At 29.0% G+C, this 27,475-nt stretch overlaps 1 protein-coding gene and 1 non-coding gene across 2 annotated transcripts; one reads left to right on the forward strand and one right to left on the reverse strand.

Annotated features, from left to right (window-relative positions):
- Positions 1–1,289: 1,289 nt before the first annotated feature.
- On the reverse strand, positions 1,290–27,415 carry caly (ubiquitin carboxyl-terminal hydrolase calypso). Its single transcript, XM_016061992.5, has 11 exons — positions 26,916–27,415; positions 26,725–26,809; positions 24,477–24,603; positions 21,522–21,641; positions 11,444–11,505; positions 9,206–9,348; positions 7,912–8,111; positions 6,970–7,082; positions 6,060–6,885; positions 4,698–4,790; positions 1,290–3,257 (listed from the first exon to the last, which is right to left on the reverse strand). Exons 1-11 carry the CDS (start codon positions 26,971–26,973, stop codon positions 3,057–3,059), a joined length of 2,028 nt encoding a protein of 675 aa, XP_015917478.2. The 5' UTR covers positions 26,974–27,415; the 3' UTR covers positions 1,290–3,056.
- TRNAT-UGU (transfer RNA threonine (anticodon UGU)) lies at positions 27,382–27,454 on the forward strand. The gene has a single exon. It is a non-coding gene; the product is annotated as a tRNA-Thr (tRNA).
- Positions 27,455–27,475: the final 21 nt, after the last annotated feature.

Below are 27,475 nucleotides of genomic sequence, written 5' to 3' on the forward strand. Positions count from 1 at the left end.
TGACATTTCTTCTCCCTTTCCTCTTTTTATTTCAAAAGCTCTGCTTAGTTTTTCTTGAATTCAAAACATGGTTTACACAGAGGAGTGATTTTATAAGTTACTTTTAAACTTCTTCATTTTATCCACTATTACAAGTTGGATTGTGAAAATATACTTTCTCTTATATATGGGCTTTTGATCTACTTTTTATGTAACTTATTATGGCAACACATATAATACTATAAATAGGATGCTTCATAAAAAATCAAATCTATATTTCTTTAATTGCAAGAAAGTTGATGAAAAAAATGCAAACAAATATTTTAAGCAAGCTAAAAAAGAAAAATACACACACACAAAATTGAACGACTTTTAAAAGTAAATTTCCTAAAAACAAATGCAAATTAAAGATTATTATTTAATCTAAATATGAACTATAACCACAGTGTTACTTACTTATATTTCTAGTTTAAAATGCTCTTTATATTCTTAACTAGCTCATTGTTTCAAACTGAAATGTTTCTCTTTGATACTAATATTGTTTTTCTAGTAAAGCTTCTAAAATTAAATTATAATACTAACTATATATCCACTTTTTTAAATAATAAATTCTTATTTACTAAATTGATTATATAATGAAGCTCAATTGAAGTCTTACAGTTAGTGAAATGACGAGGAGCTAATTCAAATTGTTTACTGATCAAATCTAGTTTATAATATCAAATCTTTTAAAATGAAATATCTTGATTAATTTAGTATCTGATCTGATTTAGTATCTCTTTGAAGATTTCATAAAAAATATATCTGATTATTTATGAAAATGTACATATTCATTCATTGTTTTATAGATTTTTCTTAATCATTGGTTAAATTCTTATATTTAGAAATTAGCACTGCGTCTGCTAAATTTGGTATTGTTTGCAATAAATTTATATAAGAATAAACTAAATATCTATTGCGAACAAATTAACTTTAAAAGAGGTAGCTTTTCAGAGCATCGCATGCAAATATTTTAGAGTACTCTCTTTTCTCTTCATTTAACAGGGTCCTCATTCACCCAAGCTAGTCAAAAATTAATAATATAAATTAATATTATTAAATCAATTATTAATATCAGGCATGGGATTCTTCCAAGCTATAGCAAAATTTCTGACTTTTTTAAAAAAAAATTTAAATTCTAAATTTTATTATTAATTTATTCTTATTAATCATGATTTATATTTAAAGCTTGGCAGTTTGTTATATTGTCAATGTACACATATAGTAGAAAAGAATTTTTTTTTTAAATAAGTATGAAAATAATTTAAATATTTTCTTTTTGTGCAAAATGGCTTCACATGCTTTTTTATTTATTATTTCGTGATTTGAGTTGATTTTCAGACTTCTTGTTCTTTTATCTCTCTTATGCCTGTATTAAAAAATTAATTCATAACATAAAAGATTCAGAAATTTCACGATTCCATAGGAAAGAATTTGCTGCCTCATATTAAGTTTAGCATATGGTAAGATTGCTCATCAATGAAGAATTAAATATTGATCTTTAATGACACAGGATCAATTATTTTAAAACAAATGTGATTAGATATTTGCTTCTGTGTTAAATTTTGCATATTATTAATGATGAGATAAATAAGTAGAAGAAAAAATAACAAAAGCACTGTCACCAAAAACTTTTTTTCCCCAATAAATTTCGAATCTTATTATAAAAGTCTTCAAATAACAAAGCTTCTACAAGGCAAAAGTATAGGAATGTAATAAAAAACTAATTGGGAATCTTAGATTCACACTGTTATTGAAGCCATATTTAAGCATTGACTTAAGTCTGATTTATGCTTTCATATATTTGTAAGCTGAAATTATATTTAGAGAGGAACATAAATTGTGGACTAAGTTTTTTTCTTTTTCTACAAAAGAGAGAAACATCTTTATCTTATTGAAATCTTTGGATTATGTAAAAGCATACCTGATTTGTGATTTTGGCACAAATTTAGCCAACTGATAAATAATTTTATTATCTAATATTTTGTTATTACAAGTTCTCAGTCTTAATAATAAAACATTTTAAGTTTTTAAATTAGATTGAATCCTGATATCTTAAGAATTTTATCGACTAGCATGAGATGATTTTATCTGAATATGAATTATCAAATTTATTAAAATTATGGAATAAAGTAGAGAATCATTAAATACTATATAGTACAATAATAGCCCAGCAAAATTACCTAAAATCTGCTGGGCCGATATCGCTTTTGATAGTTGGATTTTCATGATCTTCAAGTTTTTGGCTAAAGAAGAAAAAAGAAAAGAAAGCTTCTAGTGCATGGTTTTTGTGAGCAGAAACAACTACAATTAAATAACACATCAAGAATGAGGGAAATTAGTTGATCCACTTGATCTCTTTTTATAATAATTTCAAACCTGAAATATTGTTTAAGTGTTAATTAATTAAGTACTCTTGACTGATTTTTGTGAAGCTAAAGATTATTCAATGGAATGAAAATGAAAACTTTTCCAATAATCATACAATCAAAACAGCAAATTTAAGAGCTATTTTGCAAGAATTTTTTTAAAATTTTTATATTTTAGATTTTGCGATCAAATCAATCATGAAAATTTCTCGGTTAAGTGATATTTGAGTCAAACAATTTCCTATTCCGAATAAGTTAAAGAATTGTTCCTGTTTATTGGATAAAAAATTCTATATTGTATTTTGATAATTTAGTCCACACATTTATGTCACACTCAGCAGTTATGGCATTTGGTGCAAAATGTGAATTCACAATTTCAAGGAATAATTTTATACATCAACAATAAGAAAAACAAAACACATATAAGGTCACAGTAATTTACAACATTTATATAAGTTTTAAATATAAACATTTCTATATTTTAAACCAACAAATAAAAAATGAAATTTTTTGTGGCACTTATAAACATCTCATATTTTATTCAAAGAAAGCTTTGCTTCGATAAATGTAAGTTTACTATTGTGTTTCATAAAATCATCTTATCTATTTACATAGTTAACAACAGAACAATCATAACAAAAGTGAAGAAATGAGTATAACATTAAATTTTCACTTCCTCTTACGAGGTCGAGATCTGCGTCGTTTGTCTGGCTTTTTAGTTTTATGCAAACGACCAACAGCTACTCCTTGTCGTCTTCTAACCACCAATTGCTGCTCAACAAGATCAGCTAATTTTCCTTGTTCTGCAAGCATGGAAAGGAAAGTACATATAAACTGATCGTAATTGTGTGTTCTTCGGCAATCGTCCACCTATAATAATAATTATTATAAATTATAGTAAAAGAGATATTAAGATATATCAATTTATAATTAATTGAATAGAGATAAGAAATTCAATAGATCAAAAAAAGATATTTTAAAAGAATGGTAAAATTAAATAAAATTCATGTCTCTTTTAGGCGTTAGCAAGTCTTTAAGTCAAGCACTTTTAAATTAAAATACTAAATTAAGTATAGTTACGTTTTGATTTATACAATCGAAAACTATTTTATTTAGACTTTTAGTGATCATAGACACATGTTTTTTTTTTTTTTTGGGTCACTAAAGAAAGTATTGATTAAATATTTGCCTAATATAGAGTGAACCATATTTCAACTACAAAAGGATATATTATAGTACAAAATATTCTTTGAAGTTTAATGAGTCAATAAATAAAATAGTACTTAAAATACAAAGGTTTAAATGCACAACTTATTTTGGAAGAGGGTCAAAGAAAAAAATTAATTTTAACCCAAGCAGTGAATTTGGTCTTTATATAAATTGATTACTTAACACGTTGAATGCCATGTGGTCACTGGCGAAGCCAAGATTATTAGAAACACATAATTCGAGTAAATTTTTAATTTTTTTTACATTATTATCGTTACTAAAATGGTTTGAAGAAATTAATGCAATATAGAACACACAAAAATAGTTTTATTTATATAGACAGAGATGCCAACTTGCTCCGGACAGCGAATAAATATTTTCAAGTGGTGGTTTAATTATTGTGATTCTTGGTTTAATAAATTCAATTTAGTAGATTTTTATCCACCACTATTTCTAAAAAATTGGTAGGCTTATATAATTTGCCACTTTTTTCAGATATGTCATGCTAAACCTTTTAAAAAATCAAGCAAAATCTGTCTAATATTTGCAAATTAGCATGTTATTTACCGTTTGGCCAGACGGGCAAACCATGTAAAATTAGCGTGGCATTCAACGTATTAATTATGCTTTAGAATAAAATTTACAATATGAATTCATCACAAAATTAAAAAATAAAGTATAATAAATTATATAAAATAATTAAAAAAGAGTATATCTATGATATTTTTAAATTGAAAAATGTGAAATTTTCGATATTTTTTCCTTTTTTTTTAAATTTAGAAGAAAAATTAATTTTATTGTTTGGTTGATAATTTACATATTTAGTTTTTAAACACATTTCTAAATTAAATTGAACATGTTTTGGTAGGAAAAAAATACTTAAATAGAAAATCCATTTACTTCAACCCAATCGCCTTTTACCTGCCATAAATAAGAAAGAATTTATAACAGGTTTATTATTTGAGTAAAAATATTTAGCTATCATTATATTTAAATTGTTTATTTTTATGTTAAGGTACGTATAATACAAATTAAGAAATTTATAAACCAAAATTGAAAAGAGCAGATAAAGAGATAAAATAATTTAATAAAATATATTACCTTATATTTTTTCCTTTTTTCAACTTCATCGTGTAAATTTAGTTCACAAATTTCTATTTCTGTTTCAACTGTTTTTAATAAGGCTAGTAAATCCTAAAATATCAAAGTTTTCGAACATAAATCATTTGCCAAAAATATAAGAGAAAAGTATTATCCTAAATCTGAAATTTATGTATAACTGACTAAAAATACAAAGGAAACAAAACATAACCAAATACTACATATTAATAATGCATATTTATAAATTTAATTATTTATAATTCAGATTATTTTTCCCTAGTAATTTACACATTTTATTTCTTTGTTTGTTTGAACGTTCTTCATTAGTATGCAGCTTAAAGGCTGAATATTAACCATATCCAACTATTCTTAGTTTGTACCAAGAAAGCTAAATTTATTGCTGACTAATTTTGTTTCATCCTTAAAAAAATAAAATTTTGCTTCCCGAAATTTAATAGTATTTTACGAAGTTAATGGAGTGATGATTTTAATATATGTATAAAATGTGTGGCATCGGGTAAGATTATTTAAAAATAATCTAATTTCTGAAATAAAAGTTTCTAAGGTAGAATATCTGATATTCAAACAAGAATTTTGAGCAAAAGAAAAAAAAATTGGATAATAATAAGGAGGTAAAAGAAAAGTAACAATAGATTTTTAAATATTTAAAGTTAAGAATGAGCTAAATGTTCCAGACCTATGAATTTTTCTGATAAAAGAATATTGACACAATTGAAAGAAAGAAATCAGATACAATTATTTGTAAAACTTATAAAAATCAATATTTTCATTAAAATCGATTAAATAGTTATTTTATAAGTCAGTCATTAATTTTTCTTTAAACCACTTTTTATTGTTTCCATTGAATGAAAAAAAAATTTATAATAGAAAATATAAGAAATTTGTAAATCTAAGGAATCTGTGAAATAAGGTTGGTATTTCAAATGATAATAATATACATTTTATACAGCAAATTATTTAATTTCATTGTAATGTTATATCAATTAATATTAGAAATTTATGGAGAAACAATAGAAAATGATTTACAAATAGTTGAATATAGAGTTAAGAGACACAAGAGTTGTAATCAGTTATTCGATATTTAAATAGACTAATCCGGTTAAATGCCTGTTATCTGTTAAATGAAGTCTTTGAAGTATTATACAAGAAATATATTAAAAAAAAACCAAAGATTAAATTTCAGACTTTTCTCAAATCTTAATTTTTTTTTCTTCCCGTATGGCTTGCTATTGTTTCAAAACAGCCCTTTAATAAATAAAATTTCAATGAACAACCTTAGTAAAGATATTAATAACTTCATATTAATCAACAATAATGTTGTTTAAAAGAGATTAAAAATACCTTTGGAGCAAAGTGATGAGGTTCAATTAGTTGAGGATGTTTAGACATACAACTATCCTGTTTCGATGACTCATCAGACTTATTAGGCTCCACTGAATGTTTATCATCAGAAATATTCAGCTTTAAACTACTCGATGTATTATTGCATGCTGAATCACTTCTCAGTTTCTTGAAAGGTATTTCTTCAGATGATTTACCACATGAGCTCTCAAAACTCCTCCTGGCACTATCAATAGATTGTGGTTCAGGTTGTGAAACTTTAACTTCAGGTTGAGCCTGAACATCACTATCACAGCCTGAAGTCATACGAATGACAACAAACTTCTTAATGTCTCGCACATCATCAAATATAAATGAGTCTAAAGGGCAAAGTGATTTCACAGAGTTTGGACTGCAACTGCTGTGAACACTTTGGACAGGAGAATTAAAAGCGCTACCAACTTCTGATGATGTGTCAGTACTTGAAGCACTTGGAGCTGGGGATGTTTCAAATTTAGTCTGGATGCTAAGAGGTTGCATTAGACTAGATGAAGTGTCAATAGAGAGTGGTGTCATAGCGGTGTCTTTGCCTTCAATGGTTGATTTAGTATTTGAGCTAGATGGGGATTCCAAACCTTCCCTTGAAATCTCTTTATCGACAGATCTTGATTCATCATCAGAATAATCAGAACCACTGTAATCCTCATAATGAGGCATATCAGTTCGACCAGATGCCAAACCTTCCATAAGAGGACTTTTAGCATAGTTGTGACTGTCTAAAGCAGGTATTTTGGGAAAAGGTGAAGTAGCTTCTTGATTTAATACATTTTTTGGTTTTGAGTCCAAACTAAAAGAAAAAGAGAAATTTAAGACCTCAGAACAGAGAGCAATTGAATTATCAGTTTGAATATTTTGTTCAAAATTATTTTACCTATATGGTTGTGTGCTTTCATCCTCAGTTGAACAAGGAGGTTTTGAATTCATAGCTGCTACAACTGCAGCATGGTCATCTGATGTTAATTCTGGATGAGTTAATTTGACAAGCTAAAAAATAAAATAAAAATATGAATTGCTTCATAAAAACATTCTTTGTGAATCCTATTTTTATTTAAAAATTATTACATAGTATTAATTTATAAATTATTGCAGGTTTCACTTTTTTCATAAACAAAAATGTTTACTATTACAATTAAGCTTAACTTTTTATTTTTTATTAGCTTAACTTTTACTACAAGTAAAAGTTAAGCTAATTGCAAATATTTTAAGCCTAAACTACAATATAACTTTTTTTTAAAGAAGTCTGATTAAATAAAGAGTAAAATATATGAATAACAGTATTTTAAGATTAGAATAAACTTTTAGGTGTTTCAATTAATATATTTTTTCAATGTTTACCGAACAAGTATGAGATGAAAATACATGAGAATAAATAAGTTCTATAACTCTGAGCTAGTGGAGGGGACTCTGAATAGCTTAAATTTCTAAGTTGTAAACATTCATTCAACTGCCAATTTTTCAACGGAATCAATTTATAGTTACCACATAACTTTATTTGATTAGAACTTCTTTTTGAATACTTGAAATAACTCTACAAGGAAAAAAAACCCATACCAGCATGAATTAAAAAATACACACACACTAATGTTTGGTTAATCATTTTCAGAAACTTAGGGACCATTCCGGCAGTTCAGAGTTCAACTTGTCTCTCTATTTGCGATTAAAATTTAACAGTTTAAAGTGTATTCTACTGGCTTATAGTTACAAAATACTCATTGGATTAAATATGAAAATTATGTATTTAAATTTTTTTTGTAATGAGATTTTTTTTATTGCAATTAGTAAATTAGAAATAATAATATAGAAACTTTTTAACCTGTTGAAGAGCTTCCAACACTATTTGCCGATTGGTTTTTAATGTCCTTAATTTTTGCTCATAAGCTATTCGTCGATCAGGTACAACAGCCATCAAATTGAAACGTACATCATGGTAAGGTTCCCCAGCTGTAGCCAGACCTAATCGTTCAGTCATGACATGACGAAATTTTTCAGTCCAGTCATCTTCTCCATAAGGTCCTGATAATTAATAATAATCTTTAAGCAACCTCATAAATTAGGAAATGAATTTACATAAATACATACTGTAAAATGAAGAATTATAAAATAATTAAAAGGGCGAGTTTTGTGACACTGAGCCGATTGGAGAAAATTTAATGAACCTTTTTACCAGATTTGGTTCACACGTTCTGTCTAAATAGCACCATTGAGATTATCAATTTCCATATGCATATTTTATGCAAATTCTTACTTTAATGAAAAACTTACTATAAGAATGCAGCGAAAACTAAAACTGATTGCACTTTTTTTAATTATTTAAATATGGTAACTGCCGTAACTATTTTAATGATTTACCCCCCCCCCCTTACAAGCTCCCTGTTACAAATTTGTCCATTGTTTTTTTAAATCATAATAAAGGAGAAAACTGCATATGGTAGGAAAATAATTACATTTATGAGGAAGGGGAAGAGTTACACAATTAATACTTAATTTACAAAACTTATTTAACAAATTACTTATCGACAGTTGTTTTATTTATTTCTTTTTTATAATAATAAAATAGTTAGAAAAATTTTTAAACTTTGTAGCCTTTTCTTTCTATCAGTTTTTTTTTATTTTCTTTTTATAACTTTGGTTCAGTTATTTCACAGACAGTAAAATCAAAAAGGATTTCCTATTATCTTTCCTCAAACACGAGGGGAGTAGAGAAAGAATTCTCAGTTCATAAGGAAAAGATCTAAATGCAGTAATAAGTTTCAAAAAACTTCCCTAAATTAAAAAGAAAATATCTAAATTTCTCTACATTTAAGAAACTTTCTTAAATGTAAAGATAAATCTCCCCAAAATGAGAATGTATCAATAAAATAAAAAATTATGATATATTTAATTGGAAAAAGGGGCATTTTTAACATTCAGTCCCTAAATGTTAAAAATAGAGGATAATAGGGGCTTTACAGTATCCTGTTTGTCTAATGAGCCTGCAAGTATATGCTCATTCCATAACCATGGTTATTATTGATTAAGCAATAAATTAGTAATAAAATTGCAATTAATAGAATGTAAAAAAATTATACTATATATTATATAAACAAATAAATAAGTTTCAAACTAACCATGATCAATAGGATATGGTTTTAGTCCATCCAATTCAAATAATCTTCCTCCTATTGGAACATAGCTAACAAAATGAAAAGCTTCTACTGTTCGACCTGTAGATACTCCATGTGATTTTTCATGCAGATGCCTTGGCTCTGGTCTAAAAACAGTATTAAAAAAATGTTCAACTCATAAAAAACTTTAAAAAATATCTTTAATGAAATAAAATGCATTTATATTGTGTTTTCAAATGTAATGTAATAGTAATATTATTAATCTAAAAACGATAGCGTACACTTTGTGCTATGTAGGAAAAAAAAGCATGAACAAAACACAAATGAAAGCACAAAAATGGATATACTATAATTTCAGTGCAATAAAGAGGAACTTTCCTCAGTGTCTGAACACCAAATGATAGAAAAAAGAGGTAAACCTGTGCAAAGTGGTTTAACTATTAGAAACAGAGGAACAAATATGAACAAGATAGTAAAAAAAAATGAAAAGGAAGAACAGGTGTGAGGAGGCAGGAACCCCAAGATGCAAAAGATTAAATTAGAATAAATTTTTAAGCATTGGGAGGTCAGATGTTAGAAAAATCATCAACTAAATCATTAGAATTTTTAAAAATATGGAATGATTTCCAGAAATCATGTTCGGTAGATGAAGAGCAGTGGTGAATGGTTTTTGCAGAAGAAAACACAAATCTGCCATTAGAGTTCCAAATATTTAGGGCGATGAAAGATCAGTTAATGTTCTGATTTTGGACATATTCTTATGTTCTTTAAATTGAAGTTTAAGGGTACCTTTAGGTTTTTCAATATATGCAAGACCATATTGACATGAAGCTTGATAAATACCCATATTAATATAGGTTTTTTAAGGTTGGTGAAAATTAGCTAGTTATCAAGGAAGAAAATGATTTTCAACTTAAAATTATTCAAAATCTTAGCAATTTGGGGACTGATATTTAGATAATAAGGTAAAGCAATCAAACTGTTAAAGTTAGAATTAGAGTTTGGTGGATTGTAAAATTAATTTCCTATAAATGGAAACTATAATCGAAGGAAAAACATGGTCTAAAGGAATAGCTATAAGGTAAAGGAGCTCTTCATTAAAGAGCTAACTATTTGAACAAATTTTCGAAGCATCATAAACTAGTGTGCATAAGGCAGTTATCTTTTGGTAAGAGAAATGGGATGAAAAGTTATGAGGAGGGAATTAATCCCCAAATGGTTTTTCATAAACAGTGGAGAGAATTTCATCACAATTATGAGTAGTAAGAACATCTAAGAAAGGTAAACACTTTTTATTCTCTTGCATACACGAGAAAATGTACTTATTGTAATAGCCTGAATTATGCAACGATTGAGTTTTTTAATATAATTCTTGCCTGCAGGAACCACAGATAGAATTCTAGATTATCTCATTTGTACTTCATGCATTAATTTCTGTTTTAATTTAATTATGTTATAAGAACAATACAGCAATTCGCCAGTCTAATAAATCCATTATCAATTTATTAAAAGCTAATGTTAAAAGGTTTATGATTTTAATTTTTAAAAGTATTTAATTATAATAAATAACATAACAATAAAAAAAAAAAAAAAGAAATACTAGAAAAATAACAAAAAGAAATAATAAACTTATTGACTAGATTTATAAAAAATAGCATTTCTGACAAAAACAATTAAATATATGATTAGATAAGTTTTTATAAGATATCATTGGTCATATAAAAGAGATTTAATGCATAATAATAAATTAAAATATATACATGACAAAATTGTGCATGATCAATAATATTCCATGAACTTTTATCGGTGATGGTGATTATAAATTTCACTAAGAACTATAAGTTTTCTAAAGGTAGTTTAAAATTCAATGAAAATTCTAATTTTTCAATTTTTCCAGAGAGACTGATCAACCTAAAAGACAGACTTCCTCTTTTTTTGTTACTTTTATCTTATTTATAAGATTTGACATTTGCAAATCAATTATTTGTAAAACTAGCTTAATTTTAAGTTAGTATATAATAAGTAATTGTTTAATTATTTCTTTTTGTTATAACAAACTTGGAAAAATATCAAGTCATTGAATGATAAACCAAGAGTAAGTGGCAATAATTTTTATTATAAAATGTTGTTTTTTAAAGAATATATTTAGCGATGCATTTTAAAGATTTTTTAATGATACCAAATCATTATGAAATAATTAAATTATTAAAATTTTTTTAATGGTAATAAAGAGAAAATTACTTGGCATGACTATTGTGAGCTCGAGCAAGTTCAGGAGTATTTCCTATAGCATAGCCCTTATTCTGTAAAATCAAACAAAACATAAGAATGCAAATTAACAAATATTATAACTTTTGATCATAAGGTAAAAATATTGACATAAAATTAAATCTGATCAAAATTAATAAACTTTACAAAAAAATATGTTAATTTTTAATAAATGTTTTAAAGTAAAGCTAAACATAAAAGGAAAAATATATTGCAACAAACATCACTTTAAAATTCTGCAGCAAATCTATTCAAAAGCTTAACTTATACAAAACTAAGAAAATTCAACAAAGAAATTTGCAGATATTAGAAATAAAAAATTTCAAGCACATACAGTGTTCCTACGTTCATAAGTTTTTTTTTTCTTTTCTTTTTTTAGATCTAAGAGAGACAGTTATATTAGTCACTGAAATTTTTGAGTATTAATGAAAAGAAAAATTTTTCAAACTACTTTTTCTGGATTTTATATTTAAGTACAAATATAATTCTGATAATCTAACAGATTTTTTTTTTTTTTGGGGGGGGGGGGGTACTATTAGACTGCATTTAATAATACCAAAATATATTTTTTAGTTGCAATTAGAGCACCAGAAAAAAAATATATAAGGGATACTGGTGTCCCATCTATGTCAAAGGTACAGCACACTTTTTATTTAAGCACAGCAAGTAACTATTTATTTAAGCACAACAAGCTAAAATTTTTTATTCTAAATATAAATCTAAGAAATTATTGAAAGCAAGAAATTGCTAAAAAGTTTTATTTAGTGTAACCTCATTTTCTTATTTGATTTAAAAATAAATTTTAATCGTTATTGCAGTGAAAGTATTTTTTTTAAAAAAAATATTGAAATAAAGAAGTAAAATTATTTACTGTGAACCTCATTGGTTACTTATTACTGCCATTTATGAGGTTAGTAATTTTCCAGCTTTGTGAATTTTTTCACATTTTGGCAAATGAATGCAATACTCCTTATTTTATTTTTTGAAAACTAATATCCAATTTCCCTTCAATTCCAGGTTCTTTCTGAACTGTGAAAACCTTGTTTTATTACCAAATAAGTTAATTAATTGTTTTATTACCTTGTAAAAAACAATGTGAATAAAGCACAAATAAAAATACATAAATGTCCATTTATGTATTCATATTTGTGCTTTATTCATATTGTGCTTTTCTTTAGTTAAATTTTTTTTTTAAAAATAGTTTTAGCACATTTTCATACCTTGATTTGAAATATGTACCTATAATTGCAAACAAAATTACTTAACCATTTGAAAAATACTATTAATAAGAATTATTATATAAGATTTTCATTTATATGATTAACATGATATGCTTTTACAAATTAATTGGTGAATTATAGAAAACCATTAATAAGGTAGCTTTAAATGAAGCACAGATTTATTGTCAAAATTTATTATGAACCATAGTAAACAAATCAAAATTCATTAAATCTCCAGTACATAAAGCTAATTGTGAATAGGTTTATTTAAAGTTATCACAAACGGGTTGGTCGCTATGGCCTCCGGCCCCGCGCCAACCAACCAAAATCACCATAGTGATATTTTTCCTTCACTTGTTGTTGAGGGTGGCAACGGGTGACTGAGAGGAGGCCATGTGTTTTAAAATGTAGCCAAGGAGTGTGTGTTTAAAAGGGAGATTAAAAAAACTATCTCCTACAATTGTACCATGAATAAATTTTGTTTTAACATTTTTAATAAAGTCTTATAACTGAAGCTTTTAAAAAGTGTTAAAATGGCGCACCAACTAGAGGCCCGGATCCCCGATAATCCGATTTTATGTGTGATAGCGTCACCCGAAAGATCGTTCTTCAACGGTCTTTTCTTTTTATTTTGTTTCTTCTTCCGCTCGCTGCAGCTGTGCGTGTATGTTTTTTGTTTTGTTCGTGTTGTTGACATTGAATAACTGTGATTCTTTTTTTTCTTTCGCCTTTGGGGAGAGAAAAATGTTTCTTCGGTGGTTTCAAATAACTTTTACAGCTCTTTCAATGATTTAACATAAATATTTTGATTTGTTTTATTGCTCTCAATTTATAAGAATACTTAATCAGTAATTGTCATGTTATTTAAGTGTTTTAAGTAATATATTTTAAAATAATTTTGGTTACTTGCATTACCTATATATGTTTATTAGAAATGTTTTATAACTGGTTAATAATTTAAAAAGTGCTCATGTATTTCATTTATGAGATTAAGGTATTATATTTACTAAAATAATTCTGATTAAATTTTGTATTGTAAAAGTTGGTCAAGTATGCTATAAAAGTTACCTCTCTAAGATCATTTTGCCATAACAATTACAGTATTATTTTAATTCTCTAAAGTATGCCCTTGTGCAAGAATCGCCCCAGTGTTTACATTAAGTGTTACTAATCTAAAGTATGCCCATGTGCAAGAATCGCCCCAGTGTTTACATTAAGTGTTATTAATCTAAAGTGTGCCCTTGTGCAAGAATCGTCCCAGTGTTTACATACAAAGTGTGCCCTTGTGCAAGAATCGCCCCTGTGTTCACATTTATAATCTGTGCTCTGAAAATAAAAACGTTTTCTTTTGTTTATTGAAAGATGACGTTCTTTGGAAAAGCTCGTAAGGAGGATTTAATTCTCCTTGCTAGTGAGTTGGGTGAAGATGTCACCCCTGATTTTAAAATTATTGATTTGAAGAAAGTTATTACCTCTAGTGATAACTATGAAGAGGAGTTTGTAAAAGAAATGCTTAACACGATCATTTCCCAAAGACAGGATGCTGCTGAGGAGAAAAAGAGAGCTGCTGAGTTAGAAAAGGCCAGCATCGAGAGCAACGAAAGAATCAAGACAGAGCAAATGAAATTGGAACTGGAAAAGATTAGACTCGAGATAGAGGCAAGACAGTGTGGACCCTCCACCAATACTGATGGTTTCCGAAGAAAACCTGTGATTGATTTGTTGTCCTTAATGCCCCGATTTGATCCAAATAATAACGACATAAACCTGCATTTAGTGCTATTTGAGCGCCAAGCTCAACTCAGTGAAGTCCCTAAAGAATTTTGGGCATCCAATCTTATTGGACTGCTGCCCTATGATGTTGCGCAGCTAATTGCAAGAGAGAGTGACGAGGTTGCTAGCAATTATGACAGAGTAAAACTACTACTTCTAAAAAGATTTAAATTGACGGCAGAAAAGTTCCGCCAGCTGTTTGTGAAACATAATAGGACTAACTCATCGTCTTGGCAAGATTTTGCCTATGAACTTAGGAACTTTTTCCAAGGTTGGGTTAGTGGTTTGGAAATAACCACTTTTAGTCAATTAGGAGAATTGATCATATCTGACCAAATTAAACGCAAAGTGCCGGCAGATGTAAAAGATCATTTTATTGATGAGTGGTGCTAGTTGAACACTGTGGAAGGGCTTGTCAAACGGCTTGACGACTACGAAGCTGTAAGAGTGAAGAGGGAACCAGCCGCTTCAAGCTCCACTGCCCGAGTTGAATATAAAAGATATTCGAAACCAAGTAGAAGGGGATACCCTGATACAAGACCGAATTTTCAAGAACGTTCTAGGCCGGAAAATTTTGAACTTCAACCAAAGTTAACATGCTATGGCTGTGGAAGACCAGGATACATCAAGGCAAAGTGCCCTACCTGCTCTCCAAATGTTTGTGCAAGTGCTATCAATCTGCACGCTTGTCATATTTCTTCCTCTCCCATAGCACTGCTTGATGTTGAGATTTCTGACATCAAGGCCAGAGTTTGTGCTGATACAGGAGCAACCCGCTCCATTGCTGGAGAGACATTGTTTAAGATGCTGAAAGAAAAAGGAGCCCAATTCCAAACTAAAGAGGTAGTCATGACTTTAGCTGATGGAAGTCAGACTACAGTTGAAGCATGCGCCACCCAGGTGCTGGTTAACATTGAAGGTAGAAAATTCAATCATGAACTGTTAGCCCTGCCCAAGGCTACTGGAAATAGAACTCTACTGGGGAATGATTTTCTGGAAAAGACTGGTATCGTCCTAGATATCCAACGTAAAAGATGGCACTTTGGTGATGAACCTCATCATAAAATCTATTTCTGGAAGGATATCCATAAACCTGGTTTATCCATGAGCAACATTGTGGCAAATGAATGTAGCCTACGAGAAAATGAAGGAGAGCCTCTGACCCTAGAGCAAAGACGAAGGATTTCCATACTTCTCAGTGAATTTGAAGATACCTTTAAACCAGGGGGAGACCCTACCCCCTTTGCCGAGCATCGAATTAATACTGAAAATCATGCACCAATATCAGTTCCGCCATACAGACTGTCACCAGCCAAGAAAGAAATTCTTAAACAAGAATTGGATGATTTGTTAAAAAAAGAAATTATAGAAGAGAGTGAATCTCCCTATGCAGCTCCCGTTGTGTTGGTTCCCAAACCAAATGGTAAACACAGACTCTGTGTCGACTATAGAAAGCTTAATGCTGTGACTGTCACAGACTCCTATCCTTTGCCAAGATTGGATGATCTCTTGCATGATGCTAAAAACATAGGCTATATTTCCACTATAGATCTCCAGTCCGGTTATCATCAGGTGAAAATTCATGATGATGATAAAGACAAAACAGCGTTTGTAACTCCTTTGGGTGCTTACAGATTCAAGAGGATGGCATTTGGGTTAAAAAATGCCCCTGCAACGTTTCAGAGACTAATGGACCGTTTTAAAAATGGACTCCCCTCAGTAAAAATTCTCATTTATTTAGATGACATAATCATCATGTCACCTACTTTTGAAGATCATCTAAATGATCTAACTCTTGTGTTCAAAAGACTAGCCCAATTTCAACTGAAAGCTAACCGCCTAAAGTGCAATTTTGCTTGCTCTAAGGTAAAATACTTAGGTCACTACATAACTACCCGAGGACTTGAAGTAGATCCAGAAAAAGTAGAAGCTATAACCAAGCTTCCTGTCCCTAAAGATATAAAGCAGGTTAAATCCTTCCTGCAAACCTGTTCATGGTATCGTAGGTTTATAGAAGGCTTTTCTACCCTGTCGAAACCATTATGTGAACTTACAAAAAAGAATGCTGCTTGGAAGTGGACTGAGCAGGAACAAAAAGCTTTTGCTGCCCTGAAAGAGAAGTTGGTTTCTTCTCCCATTCTGAAACAAGCTGATCCCGACCAACCTTACACAATAAGAACTGACGCCAGTGGTTATGGATTGGGTGCTGTTCTCTTACAGGGGGAAAATGAAAATGAACACCCTATAGAATATGCTAGCCGTCTTTTGACATCTGCAGAGCAAAACTACTCGACTACAGAGAGGGAAGCTCTAGCTGTTATTTGGGCTTTGAATAAATTTAGAGGGTACATTGATGGTGCCCAGGTGACAATATCCTCTGACCATCAACCCTTGAAGTGGTTGTTAAGTATTAAATCTCCATCAGGAAGGTTGGCCCGATGGGCCTTGCAACTACAATCTTACAACCTGAATATACAGTACATCCCAGGAAGAAACAATGTCATTGCGGACATGCTGTCTCGCCCACCTTGTGCTCATGAAGAGAGAAATCCTTGTTGTCTCTGTTCAGTTACAATTGATCTTCCAACTCGATCACCAAGTGATATACGCACTGAACAGCTGAAGGATAATGATTTACGAAAGATTATAGAAGCATTTGAAGATCGCTCAGATGAAGTAGACCTTAATCGATGGACTGAACGTGGATATATCATGAATAGGGGAATTCTCTATAGATACTCCTATGATAGTGACTCGGACGAAGCTCAACTAGTAGTCCCTATGCAAGAAAGAGGTCAAATCCTTAAAGAATTTCATGATGCGCCAACTGCTGGCCATTACGGTATAGAAGGTACCCTGGATCGAATCTCCAAAAGATTCTTTTGGACTGGTATGAGAAGATTTATCACCGAATATATTAAAAACTGTGTCGAATGCAACCGCTATATAGCTTCCACTCAAAAGCCAGCTAGTCTTCTTCAGACTCCTGTACATAATCAAAGATTTGAAAGCCTATCCATAGACCTATTTGGTCCATTGCCCGAAGGTAAAGATAAAAAGAAATGGATCTTCATCGTTGAGGACTGTTCAACTAGATGGGTTGAGCTATTCGCTTTAGCCCAAGCCACAGCTAAGGAGTGTGCAATCACTCTGTTGGAGGAGGTGATCTTGAGATATGGATTGCCTAGAAGAGTTATCAGCGATAACGGCTCACAATTTGTGAGCAGTGTAATGCAACAGCTTTGTTTTCTGCTTGATATTAAGCAATGTTTGGTGCCGGTATACCATCCCCAAGCAAATCCTGTGGAAAGAAAGAACAGGGACCTGAAACCTCGCTTGGCTATTCTTGTTGGCCAAGAGCACAGAAATTGGGTTGACCACCTACCAGTCATCCGATTCGCTATGAACACATCAAAGTGCGAAACGACCGGGTATACTGCTGCATACCTTCAGTTTGGACGAGAGCTCAGGACAGTTCAAGAGGTAAAGCATGATATTCGAACGGTTATCCAAAACGATAACTTTGTCCCTGAGATAACCCCGTATCTCAGAAAGTTTTCTTCTATCCTCTTGACTGTTAGAGATAATGTAGAAAAATCCCAAGATCGGCATAAAACATATTTCGACTCAAAACGCCAGCAAAACCCCACTTATGCTGTAGGTTCGAAAGTGTGGGTGACTCTACATCCACTCAGTAATGCTAAGAAAGGAATTACTGCCAAATTTGTACCTAAAAGAGATGGGCCGTATCTCATACTTCGAAAGAAGTCGCCTACCTCCTATGAACTTGCCCACCCAGATAAGCCACGTGTTCCTGTTGGGACCTACCACACCTCAGCATTGAGACAATGCAACTCTGATACACAAGCAACAGAACCTATTTTACCTCTCCGAAGGAGAGGCAGACCAAAGATGAATTCTGATTCCTCCCCAGGACGTAACCTCGGAATCAGAGGGGGAGAGTATCACAAACGGGTTGGTCGCTATGGCCTCCGGCCCCGCGCCAACCAACCAAAATCACCATAGTGATATTTTTCCTTCACTTGTTGCTGAGGGTGGCAACGGGTGACTGAGAGGAGGCCATGTGTTTTAAAATGTAGCCAAGGAGTGTGTGTTTAAAAGGGAGATTAAAAAAACTATCTCCTACAATTGTACCATGAATAAATTTTGTTTTAACATTTTTAATAAAGTCTTATAACTGAAGCTTTTAAAAAGTGTTATAAAGTCTATTACCATAAGCCTAAGTAAATTCAATATGATTGATTTGTTTTTCTAAAAAACAGCACCTAAAAATGTGTTATTGGTAATGGAATATTTTTGGAATTACAAGACTATAACTATGATAATTATGTATTACTGCTTCTTGATAATTGTCGATTATTATGTGGAATTGAGTGTTTCGAAGTAGGTTGTGGAGTAAAGGTTTTGCTGATAGTAATATTTATTTCATATTGGTTTTTAAAGTAAAATTTCAGATATTTATGCAATTGGTTTCCTACACATTAAATTTAATTAGCGGAATATATATAGAGCAAAAAAAAAAAAAAAATCACCCTGAGTTACTTTTGATCTAATGATCAGACTTTCATCTACTAGGAAATTCTGGATCATTAAATCAATTGTACAAATTGTAATGGTTCCAGGCGGTGATATTAAATATGCTAATTAAATAATACAGATGATATTTTGAGTTATAAAATCAGAAGCAAAAAACGTACTTTCTCTGAATAAGCATACCTTTTTTCAAAGTATTGGTCCTAATCTTTTGGTCAGAAGAGGTCCCAAGTTTGGACCCCTTAATGTTAGTTTTAATTTTTGTGTTTTTCACCATATCTCAAGAACTTTTTAAATGAAATGAACAATTTTTGCACAAAATTATAAAATTTGTTAGTCCAAAAATAATTCCATGCAAAATTTTCTTAAAATAATTATCCATCATTTTTTAAATATTTCATTTAAGTCAAAAAATCATAATAGTCAAAAAATTCTGAATTGTAAAGTATACAAATTCTTATATCATTTTTAAAAAAAATGTAGCTTTATATGACAATATACAAAATTTGAATGAAATCGGTTGAATAGTTTATGAGAAATTGAATTTTAATAAAGTCATATAAGATCAAAAGTTATTCGATGGTAGGATGATTTAATTTTTTTGGATGCACTGTACATTGATTAAGTATTGATACCGAAAAAATCTTTACTTTCATTTATATGAAATATTTTAATTCATATAAAATAATTTAATATGAAAAAGTTTATCCAACAACATAGAGCAAAAAGAAAAAATTACATTAAAAAAAATAAAAATAGATATATTGATGAATCAATTTTTAATTGTTTCACAACTGTAGCTGTTTATTTTTCAGATTTTGACTAAAATGCCCTGTAAAAAGTTACAGGGCATTGTTGACTCGTATTCTTTTACTTTTGTTTACTTGAAAAGAAGATTTTATTCAGACATAGAAGGGCAAGTTTAAAAGAAGAGTGGCACAAATTGAAGATTTGTACATCAGAATTAAAAAAGTTTCCATCTATAAAGTAGAAAATAGTATTATTACAGAGCTAAGCAAACAAGGAAATTTTAAGAATAATTTTATAATGAAACAACTGTTAACTACAAACAACTGTTAACTCAAAACATCTTTCTTTTTCTAGAAAAAAAATATAAAAAGTAAACTATGGAGGGAGTAAAATATGATGAGAAATATAGGTTCTTAAGAAATTAAGAAGGTAACTAACAACTCAAAATAAATTGGGATGAGAACAGTAGATTGAAAGCAAATTATGAAAACAGCTGTTATGCATTAACAATTCATAGTTATAAAAATTTTATTAATTTTGATTATCTTTCAAAAACAAAGGATTTGACAAAAATTCCATGCAGACTTTTTAGATATTTATTTTACTATAATTTTCGATAAATAATAAAAATAGTTTAATAGATATAACTAAAAATTTACTTTTTAGTTATCTTAGACGCACTTTAAATGAGCTCATTAACTTTAAATGAGCTCATTAACCTTATCATAAATTGAATGAAGTACAGAGTAAAACTCAACTTTTATGAATACTATAAAACAGAAATTTAAAAACAGAAATTTAAAAACAGAAAAAAACTAGAATAAAATTAAAAAACATGCACTTTTTAAAATCTTACATAAATACCCTATATTTTTTCAGTATTTTGTCTAATGACAATTATGAAATATAAGTTCATAGAAAATTTTGACTTTCTGTACTAAAATTTCCTATTTGTATTGAACACTTTTTGTTTGACTTTTTTACAAACTTATTGATGGATATGGTATAACTTAAACGTCCATCATTATTTACTCTACAAAACAAAAACTTAAGATCTAAAATTTAAATTTTTTAACATGTGTGTTTTCAGTAGATTAAACCAAAATAAATAAATTAATAATAAAATTATAAAAAATTGCAATAAATCATAAAAAATTATAATAAATCATAAAAAATTGCAGTAATTAATACAGAATTTAAATTTATAATAACAAGAAAGTTTGACAGACTATATTGAACATTACTTCATAATTGCTTGACTTTATGACAAATTTCAAAGTACATAGCAAAATCTGAATCCTTAAATAAATTTTTTCCATAAATATAAAAATTTAAATTATTTGTAAATAAATCGAACCTGTAATGATCTAATAAATGTAAAAAATTTTTCTAGATGAGAGAATTAAAAAACAAAGAAATCTTTAAAGTAAATTATCAAGAACATGACGGATAACATTAGCAAACTTTTGAAATGTTTACATTCTTCACACATAGTAGGCAGTATATAGTAAATTTTACAATGTATCAGATTATAAAATTTTTATCAAACATTAAAGGTTTTAATTTCTTTTAAATATTAAATGTCAATTTCACTAATTCTTAGAAAGTATTGTAAATTATATACATATGGCTTTTCCGACCACATTTATCATTATTGTGTCTGATCACATTAAAGTTTCTTTGAAAACATACTTCATGGGAAATAAAGTATAAGGGTAAAAAATAACATCAAAACATTTAATATATAAAACTACCTCTGGATTCATGTTAGCTGTATGTTCTTTCAATCTTGCCAGAGTAGGGCCAAGGTATATTTTCGGGCAATTCAATAACACACTTAAGAGAGCATGAGTTGCACATGAATTAGGCACCATCTACAAATAAGTTAAAGATTTTTAATCGACAACTTTCCTTAAAAGAAAAGCATTTGTAATTAATTTTCCAAAATCTTTCCGATTTGATAAATGGAACCAGGGTGGCGAAGGGGATAGAGAGCTCACCTCCGAATCAAGTGAACTGGGCTCAAATATGAGTTCAAGGATAAGGAGTTGAACATTAGTAGTCGTAAACTCAAAAAATTTGGGTTGACAGTTCCACAACGGTAATGAAATAAAACAAAATTTGATAAATTAAATTTTAATCAATAAAACTTACAAATTAACTAACCAAATTTTTTAATTAACCAAACCTTTAAAAAATTTAATTTACAAAATATAAAATATATATATATAAATCAGGTTTGGGATTCATTCCGGAAGAAACCTACTTCTCAGAAAATGCTGAAAGAAACTATTAATGTGAAAATAAAAATTCCAAATTATAATATATAATTATAATATATTAATATTTATTTTATAAGTTATAATCTTGCAAATCTATAAATAAAATCTGCATTAAAATTATCAAGCAAACAGCATTTTCAACAGGCATTTACAAATGCCGATTGAACATTTGATTTCAATCAATGTGAAAAATTTAACAATCACAATTACAACTTTGTTATAATTCTTAATTTTAAAATTAAGTTCTACTATATTCTCTTAAGTAAAACACTGTAAGAAACTTCAGTTACTTTAATTTCTTAAATAATTTGAAAAATACCTTTTTTTTTTTTAAAGTATTATTGATAGTTTTTAGCTTCCACTTATTTAAAAATGATGCATTAAAGAGCTTAAAATTAGATTGGATTGCAGCTAAAAATTATTTTAAAATATTATCTTGAATCTTTGATATTTAAAATTAAGATTCTTCAGTTTGGGTGGACTTCGAACAAAAAAGGATGTGATAACATGAGGTCGCCTATATAGTGAGGGCATGAAAAAACTGGAAACATTAAAAAATGCTAGACCTAAGCTGACATGTAGCTAAAAAAAAAATACTTGATTTATTTTAACAAAGCGATGCTTTACTTTAATAAGAATTTGTTAGCTAACAGAAAAATTAATAATGATGTAACTTTTTCTCTTCTAATTTATACATAAAAGTACCCGTTGAAATCATAGGCGAAAAATGATATAACATATGCAAGCTAACAGCAAAGACCACTATATATTTTAATTAAAAAAGAAACCACAGAATTGAACAGACATTTCACCAAAATAGCTAAAACAATTTTCAAACAAGAAAAATATAATTGATAAATTTATTGTATCTTTTAAAAAAAGTTAAACAGATTATGAATGACCATAAATTACAACAACCTAGGTCTTAGTATAAGAATTTAATATGTCATGTTGCTCTTCTTTGAAAGAGAATTAAATGTGTTTCACATTTATTGTATGGTAACATCAAAGGAAATAAATGGTTTAAATAATTTCTTTTAAGCCTTTTTCTTAATTAAATGTCTTAACTTCGGTAGCTATTGAAGAATGAATGATTCAGTACAGCCATTTCAATGGACATTAAAACATTTGTCTATGTAATTCCAAAATGGACTTAATGCATTGGTTCTTTTAATGAAAGAGTCACTTTAATCGTAGGTCATACTAAAGATCACAGACTGTATATATACAGTGAGCCAAAAAAGGACTACCCTGAATAATTTTTGATCTAATGATTGGATTTTCATGCTCTAGGACTCAATCTTATTGATTCAAACAATTAGTAAAGCTGAATGTTAAACAATTAGTAAAGCTGATATTTTAAGTTACAAAATAAAAAAAAACAAAAGATACTTTATCTAAATTAACCAACTTTTTTTTGGACGGATTCATGTTTCAGATCCCCAAAATATAGGGGTTAGTTGAAATCTGGTAAATATGGTTTCAATAGTTTGGTCAGGAGAAAGCTCCAAAGTTTAGACCCCTTAATGTTAAGTTTACCTTTTACATATTTCGCTATATCTCGGGAACTTTTTAAGCGAATTGAAATTTTTTTATACTCAATTAAAGAATTTGTTTTTTTAAAGATAATTCCATGCAAAAAGTATCTTTTAGTACATATTTATTATTTTTTCATTATTTTAATGGTTGACAAAATTTTGAATTGTAAGGTATACAATTTTTTGCATCATTTTAAAGAATGTAATTTTATACGGTAAAATATAAAATCTTAAGAATATGACTTCTTGGAAATTCAGTTTCTCAGGAACTATTAGACTGATTTTGCTCAAATTTGGTATCTAGCCATATTCCTAAAACGGAACAAAAAATTGTATACCTTACAATTAAAAAAATTTTTGAGCATACATAAATAATAAATATTTTTTGAATGCAATTATCTTAGGATAAATGAATTTCATAATTGTGCGTAAAAAGTTTTCAATTCACTTAAAAAGTTCTTGATGTATAGTGAAATATTCCAAAAGTGAAATTAACATTAAAGGGACTAAACTATTGGGACCATATTTCCCAGATTGGGGTTACCCTTATATTTTGGGGGCAAAAATCTGAATTCGTCAACAAAAAAAAAAAGGTATGTCAATTTAGAGAAAGTACGCTTTTGTGTCTGATTTTGTAATATAAAATACTGTCTGCACTAATCAATTAGCATATTTGAGGTCACCACTTCGAGGCATTAAGATTGAGTTCTAGAATGTGAATCATTAGATCAAAAGCTATTCTGGCTGGTCTGTTTCTTTTTTTTGGTGCACAGTACACCAAGGAGGAGATTTGCTATTTCTAACATAAATGCATAAACGCTTACCCATTGTAAATGCGAAAATGACAATAATTTAAGTAAATTTTCTATAAAAATAATTTTAAGAATACCTGCTGAGCAAAAAATATTCTATTAATAGTTTCTTCATCTTCTACAAAACTTTCTTCAGCGGTTACTTTACGTCTGGATCTTCTTTCTTCAATCCATTTAAAAAGGAATATGAAGCCATAGACTGGTCTACGTAAAAGTTAAACAGATTATATTTATAAAATTAGATCTTATTTTTATAAATTATATATGAGTATAAAATATTCCATATATATGATTCAACTAGTAGGTATAATTCGTTTTTTTTTTTTCACATTGAAAATAATTTTTTAAACATTTTAAAGATTAAACAGAAAGTTACTAAGATGCATCACTTTCTAATCACTTTGGTAGATTTCCATGTCGGTATCTGTACTAAAATAAGTGCCTAATTTTGGTAAGAGTTGGGTACTTCAGCATCGATATGTTACACCAACTACAATTGCCTAGGCACGCCAAATGAATTTTAAACTTACAAAATTTAAAACAAAAAACATGTAGACGTTCACTCTGGTTAACGGCTATGAGTTATACATAACTTCAAGTTGGTACCCTTTTGTGATGTTTTTTTCCTAGTTTCTTGGGGGCTACTGCCTGGAAGACTTGGGGATTATTTTGGTGTAGATCACGATATGAAATTATTCTCAATGCTAAAAGCTTATTTTTAAAATATTAAGTAATAATTAAACAATGATCACTAATTCACTATCCTACTACTTGTTAGTTTGAATCCATTAGATATCAAAACAAATTGAACATGGATGTAACTTATATTGGAACATGGGCTAAAATTATCGCTATGTATTAGTGATAAAAGAACATTATCACAGAGCAGAAGAACTTCACAGAAAGATATTAATTCAAAAGAAATAATAATCAGTCACTCCAGGGCAAGCTAGCATAAATTGTTTTATAAATATAAAAACCAAACATTTGCAGTTGGCCAAATGGGATTGGGAGTATTTTTATATTGGCACTTGTTTGTGCCAACTATAATTGTCAAGTCGCCAAGAGTTTTTTATTTGCAAAGATTAAAGAAAAAAAAATTAAGTGTTTTACCCGGGAGTGGCTACGAATTTGTCCCCTTCTGAGATATTTTTCTGAGGTAACTGTGTGCCAATATCCGGCTCTTACCAAAGTTTGGGGATAGTTAAAATACCGAAATTGTCTTATTGGAAGATTAACATGAATGAATAATTGAATATAGAGCCCCTTGTCTTGTTATTAAGCACAGATTTCCCTTCATTCAGGGAAAAATTTGGTGGCATCACTCTATATTAATAACAGTGTAGATAAGCTCCAATCTGTGAGTAAAAAAATGCACCAACAAGTTTAGTTATATACCATGTTAACAGATAAACAATTTTTTATTTCTAAATAAGCGAATGGTTTCTTTTATTTAGAAGAATTGTAAAAGTAAAGCCTTTATAGATATTAATGACAGATGTATTATAAAAAGAGCATTTTAATTGCAGTCCAATTGTACTAATGCGATAACAATTGAGCCTAAAAACATAAATTAGTTTTGTTTCTAAAAAAAAGGAAACTGCGTAAAAATTCAATTAAGATAATTGAATGATTTCTTTTATTTTGAAGAATTGTAAAAGTAAAGCCTTTACAGATATTAATGACAGATGTATTATAAAAAGAGCATTTTAATTGCAGTCCAATTGTTAATGCAAAAACAATTGAGCCTAAAAACAGAAATTAGTTTTGTTTAAAAAAAAAGAAAAGGAAACTGCATAAAAATTCAATTAAGGTAATTGATTAAATTACTAAAATAATATTATTCTTTAACACACGATAATTTCGAGTCAACATCCATGCGTGTTTTAATATCCATATAAGCTTTTTAAATATTGGAGAATATAAAACATAACATAAAAAAACGCAAATTAAAAAATAGTTTTTTTAAAATAATACTTCATTTACATTAAAAGATGAAGTGTGCACAGTAGTTTATAAGAAAAATTGAACTGTTTGTTTTCAACTTGATTATATGTTAACTTTAAACAATGTATGAACAAATGGTATTCCAATAATTTGTTTATAAAATTAATAACATAAATCAAATTAACATCGTAAAAGTAAACAAGTAAAAGTATATGTAATCAAAAAAGTAAAAGTAGGTAAAATCAATATCAACAAGTTGAAGATTTACAGTACAATTACAGCTTTCCAGTAGGAATTCATTGAAAAACAAGCAATCGTTTCAAACCAATAGTTTTAGTTATAATTTGTTTTAATAAGAATGTTTAAATAGTTACAAACCCTTCGATTGCTTTTTGCAAATCATATACTTCTTCAACTTGAACTCCTCGCACACCGAAATCCTCGAGTAAAAGAGTGAAAAGCCCTGCAATAATAAAGTAACAACAGTAAACTCCTGTTCAGTAGAAATCACTATGAAGATCTAGAGATATATAAATCATAATACACATCATTAAATGATTTCAATTTACCTGGATCACTTTCTAGTTCTAACCAACCTTCTGTTAATCGGTTTAGATCTGCCGGCATAGTAAAAGTGTCATTTAATTTACGATTTCGCACAGGTACGAAATTGTTACAGTTTAACAATACGTTATTGGGGAAAAATTTCAAAACATGATTAGGTATTAACAGCTACATACTGACATTTTTAAATGTCAAGTTGCTACTTGCACTGCACATCTGCAAGTGTAAACAAACAGTTGATCATTGACCGTACCGCTGTTGTAACTACGCAATAATTGTTGACAACTTAAACTACTCCACTTTTTCGATGTGTTTCTGTCAAGAATTTAATCAATAGTTTTATCAATTAAGGTTGATTGAAAATTTTAAAGGGTTTTGCCGAATAAATTATATAATTACAATTTATAAATAGTTAGATTATTATACATTTGTATAAATGCGTAAGAAATAAAACTTTTTCATCTTACTCGAGCCATCATAGCTCAGTGGTTAGAGCACTGGTCTTGTAAACCAGGGGTCGTGAGTTCAATCCTCACTGGTGGCTAAGTCATTCCTTTTTTTATTC

The sequence above is a fragment of the Parasteatoda tepidariorum genome, chromosome 10, assembly GCF_982258835.1.
Source record: "Parasteatoda tepidariorum strain Cologne lab strain chromosome 10, Ptep-v5.0, whole genome shotgun sequence".
Taxonomy (NCBI): Eukaryota; Metazoa; Arthropoda; class Arachnida; order Araneae; family Theridiidae; genus Parasteatoda; species Parasteatoda tepidariorum.

Coding starts and splice junctions, on each gene's coding strand:
- caly (XM_016061992.5), bottom strand. CDS start 26,973: ATGCCGGCAGATCTAAACCGATTAACAGAAGGTTGGTTAGAACTAGAA. Junction 9,349..11,443: donor GCTCACAATAGTCATGCCAA/GTAATTTTCTCT, acceptor TACTGTTTTTAG/ACCAGAGCCAAGGCATCTGC. Junction 8,112..9,205: donor ACCATATCCTATTGATCATG/GTTAGTTTGAAA, acceptor ATTAATTATCAG/GACCTTATGGAGAAGATGAC.